At 36.1% G+C, this 8,736-nt stretch overlaps 1 protein-coding gene across 1 annotated transcript in view; it reads left to right on the top strand.

The window, feature by feature from the left end:
* LOC111868553 (myosin-VIIa) overlaps positions 1 to 8,736 on the top strand; it is a 109,994-nt gene that overhangs the window by 44,299 nt on the left and 56,959 nt on the right. Inside the window, exons 9-13 of the mRNA XM_023859298.2 lie at positions 1,248 to 1,378; positions 2,398 to 2,582; positions 4,278 to 4,488; positions 7,115 to 7,250; positions 7,539 to 7,783. Coding sequence (XP_023715066.1) covers positions 1,248 to 1,378; positions 2,398 to 2,582; positions 4,278 to 4,488; positions 7,115 to 7,250; positions 7,539 to 7,783 — 908 coding nt within the window. The remainder of the gene's footprint in view (positions 1 to 1,247; positions 1,379 to 2,397; positions 2,583 to 4,277; positions 4,489 to 7,114; positions 7,251 to 7,538; positions 7,784 to 8,736) is intronic.

Genomic DNA, 8,736 nt, shown 5'->3' with positions numbered 1-8,736 from the left:
ACTTTCCAAAACATGGCGCGTCGAGTCCAATGCTGTCTGGACGCAAATGGTGGCCATTTCCAGCATTTGTTATGATGTCACCAGACTTCACATGAACTGAGGTAAGTCCACTCCAAATTTCGTTGCAATATCTTTATTAGTATCCGAGTTATTAACAAAATGCCAGGTTCTGCCCCGAGTGAAACGCCCGTTACATTTTTGTTACCACTGTACCTCTTCCTATTACACACATTTATTTATATTTCTCATTTTTTGTTTAGCTCAGAATTTTAGATTAAGTACTCTCAGTCTGAATTAATGATGGATTTAATATTGATATATTATTTAATGAATAAGACACTAGTGTTAATACGCCAATTGTGTAACAATCTAATCATACAGCACAATAAAATTCTAAGGTACTTCCATTGCCTTGTATATCATATCATAGCATAATATCCCCTCATGCAAGTCACACAGCTTATAGAGAAATGACAAATGTACTTCATTGAATAATATACATTTTTTTTTTCCTGTGCTACCTGACTGACTGATTGACTGACTAACTAACATCATACAGGGTCCTTCTTGAGAAATTGATAGTCACTTAGCTGGTGGACAAGTTCCCAATGTTTTATGGAATTTGAAGGTTCATTTGGCCACAAGACTGCCCCTGGACCTTATTGTGAGTCAACTGAATCCGTTTCACACCTTCAACCACATTTATGTAAGATATTTTGTCTTCCCATCTGTGCTCACATATCCAAAGTGGTCTGTTCCCTTTGGTTTCCTGTTTAGAAATGTTCACATAGTAGTGACCAGTTATGTAGTTCGGTTTAAAGCACCAGTAAAAAAACGAGCAGAGGATGAAATTTAGGAAGGGCTACAAATCTTGGTGTTTTGTCTGGGAATCTAGCCTGTGAATGAAGGAAGTATTGTGTGCTTATTTCCATTCCCAGAAACTGTGTGGGGGTCACAAAGGTGAAGTATGTTTAGAGGCAAAATAATGTGTAACGTATGACAGAGTCACGATTTGAGAAAAGCATTTCAGCATGTGTGAAGGGCTCTGTTGATTATTGTACTTAACCACTTTGCAGTATGTGTGAAGGACTGAACATGTAAATACTGAAATTCAAAATAAATGTACATTAATTGCACGGTGTCTATATCTAATACTTCTAATTATGGAAGTTTTAGTGCTGTTTTATTTTCTGTTATTCGCTTTCATTTTTTGAAGTCACTGATAATATATGTTGGTGTTTTGACAGATAATTTGGATGCAACAGAGATTCCTGATCACAGCAATGTGCAGCGAGTAGCAAGTCTTCTGGGGGTACCAAAGCAACCGCTTATTGATGCACTTACACAGAAAACCATCTTTGCTAGTGGAGAAACAGTTGTAAGTTAAGCAGTATTACTGGCACTGTTTTTGTTCTTCATGCATCATATGCCTAAACAATAGCCACAGTGAGCTATGGCTGCAAAAATCTCTTATAAATGTTAACCCTTATTGCCTAATTTTGTGTCAGTTTTCATGTTATACTGTGAATGTCATAAAACTGTGTATAATAAAGTTTTAGCTTGTTATTGGGTCTTATTATTAAATATATGACTTCATAATATGATGGGCATTGATTTGTATTTTGTGTGTGTGTGTGTTTTGGTCGGGAAGAGACTGACAATGTGATGTGTCTGGTGTTACAACAATTGAGGTTGTCCTCACATACATGGTACTTGACAAACCAACTTTTAGGCCACAAGCTAAAATAATTATTGAATAAGTATTTTGTACATTTTTAAAATGAGGCATAGTAATGTTGATAGAATAAAACAGTAGTACTGATTTTCCACATATCATGCAGGGACCAAGCTGTTGATCAGCAATGCATTTCTTATTGTTGCGTCTAACTTTTAGTTATTTAACAGTTTTTTCTTCTACTCCATTGTTCTGAATGTCTGTGTTCCAGTGACTGAAGTTCCTTATATAATCTACAAATAATTATATCAAATGTTATTGAACGCTGAATGCAGTCATAGTAAAATTTTTGTTCATGCCTATGGGATATGGAATTAAAAAGAAAATCACTTAGTCGGGGGTGGAGTCCAGCTGGGTCCACTCGGCATGACGGCCACTGACTGGCCTATTGTACCTGTCCTGGTTGATTATGATGATGGAGAATTTGGTGGAATGAAGTTTGGTAGGGGAAACTGAAGTACTCGGAGAAAACCTGCCCCATCGCCACTTTGTCCACCATAAATCCCACTTGACCAGACCTGGAATCGAACCCGGGCCACTGCTGTGGGAAGCCAGCAATTAACTGCTTGAACTATGGCGTGGCCTTCGGGATGTGGAAAATGTTTGCTCAGATTTAACATTAACTAGTCTGTGTGCTTTTATGCCATTAATTTTTGCTGCAGGTGTCCACATTGTCGCGGGAGCAGTCTGTTGATGTGAGAGATGCCTTTGTGAAAGGAATATATGGTCGCCTCTTTATTCTTATTGTAAATAAGATTAATAATGCAATTTATCGACCTAAAGGCAGTGCAAGGAGTGCAATTGGAGTACTGGACATTTTTGGATTTGAAAACTTCAACACCAACAGGTTTGTATGTAGAATAATACAAAAATGGAAGACAACATTTTTTTTAATGTGGAAGATGTGTTTTCCCATACACTTTTCACTTTCTTGTGTGAAGTTGACTGTTACATATGTCGCTATTCAGAAGCATCTGAATCCATGTGCTACAGAAGAATATGTATGAGGAAGAGTCAGTAAATAGGTCACAAATAGATATAAAATGTGAAGCATGTGATATTCGAAGCTGGAAAAGGTATTTATTCCTTGACATATCCTCCATGAACATTGATACACTTGCCCCGTTGCTTTACCAGTGTATCGAAACCCATAGCACAGAAATCTTTTGACAGTTTTCTCAGCCACATCTGTACCTCCTTTTCAGCCTCTTTGTCATCAGTGAAACGTTTTCAACCAAGGTGGTTTTTAGTGGACCAAACAGATGGAAGTCACTAGGGGCCAAGTCCGGGCTGTAAGGCTGATGTTCAAGAAGTTCCCACTGTAGTTCTTAAATTCTCTCCTGGGTTGCTTGGACTGTATGGGGTCTGGCATTGGCGTGATGAAGCAGTACCACTCTTGACACTTGGTCTGGACGTTTTCTGCAGACTACATCCTGAAATTTCAACTGACTTCACAGTCTGATGCAGAATTCACATTTGCACCATGTTTCTGAAAATGGGCTAACAGTATTCCCTGAGAATCCCAGAACTTGGTAAGCCTAACCTTCTCAGCTGGTGGCGTAACCTGAAGGTGAAGTGGGATGTTTCCATTGCATCGAAGCACACATTTATTCAAGTTGGTAGAGATGCACTCAACAGTAATGTTAAACATACGAGTATCTTCCCCTTCAACTGCATGCCGTAAGAGATGTTGCAAGTACAGACCTATTCGATTCATTTTTTCTCAATCCTTCAGTTCTCTGGGCACCCACCATGTGCACACTGAAACTTCAAATGAACATGCATTGTGCTGTAAGCTAAATCATGAGAACACCCTAGTACAGTTGCTACGCTGTCTGTTGTTATCCTCCTGTCAGCTTAAATCAACTCGCCCACCTGCTGCACAGTTGCTTGTGTTTCAGTCTCAACAGGGTGACCTGGTTGGGCATTATCTGCTGCTTTTGAACATCCTTGAGAGAATTTCTGGACCCTATTGTGAACCACTTCCCATCATAAACAGGGAACATTTCTTTATGAATAACCTTTGGATTGAGCCCTTTCGCCCACAACAGATGCACAACAGAACTCTGCTCTTTGGTAGTGCATTCCTCAAGCATGATCGCTATTTCAAATACTGAAACCGGCCTCTGAATACATGCATCGTGTCTGCTGCCTAGACTGTCATGATGCTGGATTGTGCTGCTACCCAGTGATACACACAGAAAACCTATTACGTCCATTACAGCTGTTTTACTTCCATTTGTGACCTATTTACTGACTCTTCCTTGTAGCATGTGTCACTTTCCAGCTGGTGTGTTAGGGTTTTTCCTTTTATTTTGTTACCTTTTTTGCAGTACTTCATATGTTTTTTAATAGTAACTGATCAGTTTTGTTTCCATGTTACTATTAACAGGAAATTTATATATATAAGTGTAACACTGCAGTTACAAATGTCACAGAGTCTATAGAATTAAATTCATCCAGTCTTTTATTTAGATGTGATCAATTCTTGTACGCATTCATTAATGTAAAGGAATTATATGAAAATTTACTTTTGTTGCAGCTTTGAGCAGTTCTGCATTAATTATGCCAATGAGAATCTGCAACAGTTTTTTGTGCAGCATATCTTTAAACTGGAACAGGAAGAGTACAATCTTGAGGGCATCAACTGGCAGCACATTGAATTTGTTGACAACCAAGATGCACTTGATCTCATAGCTATCAAACAGCTGAACATCATGGCCCTCATAGATGAGGAATCAAAGTTTCCTAAGGTCTGTTCATGTTTACTTTGTAGGTCTCATGCAAAGAGAATGCAGAAAATCTTCATTACAGTTGTCCATGCCAACAAATATATTTCTGTTGCCTACTACCTGAAGTGAAAGCATTTGAGGTATTCTGACGAGAAAAGGAGGGTCAGAACATACTAAGTTATGAATGAAAGTACATTGTCATTGACAGAGATAGTGAAAGAAATACAGGAACCTATATGTAATGTCTCCTGATGTATTATTTATTTATTTTTTAATATTATTGTTAATGGTTGTTTGTTTAGCTCCTATTAGAATTTAGCACTTCTTTTACAGTGCATATATGTAAATCTCAGACCGTAAGTTACATTTGCAGCACTGAGGTCCAGTTTTGTTTTTACAGAAGATTTATAAAGAGGATTTAACATAAGAAAATTTTTGTCTATATTTTTATGTTTTTTGTTCCATGGGCATAAAATTAATGTACACTGGGGAGGCATGACTGTCAGTACATTCAATTTCTGGAACTACAAAGTGGATTTTGATAAAATTTGCTATAGAGGTTTTTCATCACCAGCCACTCTGTTTACCATGGAACACCCAAATAGTTTAGTTTTTAACACAGTATAAGCTACTGATTTAATCATGGTCACAGGATACTGCTACAATTTAAGTGTAGTGTAACCTTATTAAATCCTCAAAGAAACAAAACCTGCTGCATATTATGCCACGTACTTCTCTAAGTAATGAACCAGTGGAGAATCAAACTCAGGACACAGAAAGTTCAAAACGAAAAGAACGAAAAAGTTAAATAGTTCAGTCCAGTGTGACTGGCTAAGATTTTTTTTTTTTATTTCAATTATTCATGCCCTTACATGTTTCGGTCTTCAGATACCATCTCCAGAGGGACACCTTTACATCAATACAGTCACATTGGATGGAACTATTTAACTTTTTCATAATATTATTAGTGTGACAGACCAGAATGAAACAAATCAAAGAAAAGAATGATATCTGTATTTCATTCAGTGGATCTCTTAAATTTTATGAAAAAATTAATTGATTCCACATATTTTCACCATTTTAAGCTTCTGGAATTAAACTCCTCATACTTGGATGGATTATAAATGCCACATACTTACATAGCTTGAAAGAGATTACATGAAGTTTGGTGCATGTTGTTAATAGTGTAAGCGTTTTTAAGGATAAGATTGTAGTATGGGTTATAAAACCATGTAGGTTTGCAAGTGGTTACTACTACAAAACTACATGATGTCATAACCAACATGCTATCACACTCCTAATTTTCATTGCTGTGAAAATCCCTGATCTCTTATTGTTTCTAAAGAGAGTCTTTTAATTTTTTCTACTGACAATTTTTCTTTAATGAAAATTGCTGTGTTTCTTCTGAACTACAAACTACGGGAAGTAAGGCTTGATATAAAGAAGCTTCATACCTACTGCTATACTTATATATCATCCATTCTAAGTTTACACTGTATGAATGGAATGAAAATTCAAAGCAATTTGAAAATGTTTGCTACACATGTTGTAGAGACAAATGAGACAGGTATTTAATGTTTACTTCACTTTCTGTTTAAGTCTTACTATTCCGAGATAATTAAACAAAAGGGATGCTATGCATACATATCTGAACTTATACATTTAATGAACAGCAGTGATCCCCCAGATGTACCTGAATATTACTGAAGCCTCTTATCAATAATAATTAAATTAAGCTTCCTCACATCTGATTTTATAGATTGGTGTATATATAAATATATATTTAATTAAAATCTAATGTATCATGCTGCCAGAATCTCTTATTCTAATTCAAAGTGGGTAAATCTGCAAGAAAACGAATGTTTCGATTGCTGAATTTGAGGTTCTCACAACAGTGACTATGAAGAGTTCTATCATCTGGGATATAATGCCATGTTGTCTGGTGAATGTCAACCAACTTTTGGAAAATCCTGTCATCTCCATCTTTAGGGTCAAAGAGTAAACCAAGCAAGAAATCAGCATGAAGCAGGCAGCAAGTAGAGCAAGTCAAAAGTTCTGTCTTGCCAAATTAGACCATTTATAATGTAAAAAGCTTAAATAATTGAAAGATCAGCTTTAGACAACAATGTGCTAGCAACAGTTGATGGTGTGTTTAATAGTTCAGAGCCTGCAGTTTAATACTCAGGGTGTGATATTTGTGTACTCATGTTGTATATGTTGGTATTGTCAGTCCCTTCCTCCCCAGTCATCAGTCATAATAACAGTGATGACAGCGATGATGATGATGATGATGATGATGATATTGTCTTATTTTTTGGTATGATTAGTCATTTTTAAGTAAATTGATAAAGTTAAATTTGAGCTTCATGTAATTTAGGGCTTATAATTGACCAGCACATAACAAAAATTGATTTTGTATTGCAGCATTTTAGAGGGCAGATCCTGCTTCTCCAATATCAGATTTTTAATCAAAATCTGTCAAGAGCTTTCAGAGATGAAACATGCTGATATACTTCTCATTATGTGTTTATTTTATGCACTTTGTTCAGAGAACATTTAAAAGTGTTGGGGCATCAAATTTTCATAGGCTGCATGAATAATAATTTTAAAAGTTTTAGTGTCTACTACTGTAACTTCTTACTTTCAGGGTACAGATCAGACAATGTTAGCCAAACTACACAAAACCCATGGAAGCCACAGAAATTATTTGAAACCCAAATCTGATATCAATACATCATTTGGACTCAACCATTTTGCTGGTGTTGTTTTTTATGACACACGAGGTGAGTTCCTTAGAGGTCACTAGTTCCTTTTGTTGGATAATCAGGAAATTCTGGTTAGAAACAATAAGAGGTTATCTGTGCAGGAAATTAATCTGGAAGTGACAAAGTATTTCAAATGGTTGATATAACTTTGAAAAAGCAAATATTCTATTCAGATGGTCCAAGGGTCAAGTAGAATATAAAATGTTATAAGTGCTACTAGGTACTGACACATTTTCGTCCAGCGGAAAATATTCCATTCATGGTGTGTTTTCTTACTGCTCATGTGCACTAATTGCCTATTTGCAGGATTTCTTGAGAAGAACCGAGACACTTTTAGTGCTGACTTGCTGCAATTGATCCACATCTCAACAAACAAATTTCTACAGCTCTTATTTGCTGAAGATATTGGAATGGGTTCAGAGACAAGAAAACGAACTCCAACATTATCAACCCAGTTCAAAAAGTCTCTGGATTTGCTTATGAAAACTTTGAGTAGTTGTCAACCTTTTTTCATTCGATGTATCAAACCCAACGAGTTCAAGAAGCCAATGGTCAGTACTTAACATATTTTCTTCTGCAGTAAGTAACTGTAGGGCTTTTTTCACAGGAGCTGATATTAGAATCTGTGAATCTGGAAAGTACTCCATATTTGGAAAGGATTTCAGAATTTGGTTATGAAGTTTACACCCCATCCAAACGTTCATTTAATATCATTGTCATTATCACTTCACACAGTTCCTGTTTAATATGTTTTCCTGCATAAGAAGGTTTTCATCATAATAAACACAATTTTAAAGTTATGGAACTAACATTTTACTCATTTATTAGAGATAATTCAGGTTGGTATGGCTTCCACTGTGTAATCCTCAAGTACATCTGAAACTGAGCAGAATTAAGTGGTTACCATAGGTGATATCTTGTCTCTCACACCTGACTAGAACTGGACTGTTGGACACATTCTTGTTATAAATGATACGGAACAGTAAAGTGTAGTTTAAAGTAATGTAAGGTACATACTGAGGTGTTTTAAATATTGTTAAGTAAATCATAGGAAATAACCAGTTCTTTAGTGAGAAATCCAGGAATGTTCTTAAATGTATAATGAGTTATTTTCCTTATCAGTAAATACATCATATAATTATAATGACTTCAATGGCATTTTCAGTGTGTTTAACTATTAACCCTTTCGCGCGGTGATTTAAATTCCGCAGCCGTCTCTCCGGCGGTAATATATTCAGCCAGCCATTTAAATTTTGCTCGAAAATGATTTATTCATCATTGTTCTTAAATTATATGAGATAGGTACATGAAACTTTCACTAAAATGATCTTAAAAGGTGGTTTTATAACCTTTCCTTATAATATGAGCGCCCGGTATCTCAGCAATGGAAGCAGTTGGTTTAGAATTTGAGCAGTGTAAGGAAGGCCTTGAAGCATTCTTCTAACCCAATGCTGCCCCACATTCACCACACCAGTATTGTGTATTTTTTCTTTGGCTCTTTTTT

This window comes from Cryptotermes secundus, unplaced genomic scaffold, assembly GCF_002891405.2.
Source record: "Cryptotermes secundus unplaced genomic scaffold, Csec_1.0 scaffold330, whole genome shotgun sequence".
Taxonomy (NCBI): domain Eukaryota; kingdom Metazoa; phylum Arthropoda; class Insecta; order Blattodea; family Kalotermitidae; genus Cryptotermes; species Cryptotermes secundus.
Note: the sequence above shows the minus strand (reverse complement) of the source record. Positions and strands in the feature narration are given on the sequence as shown.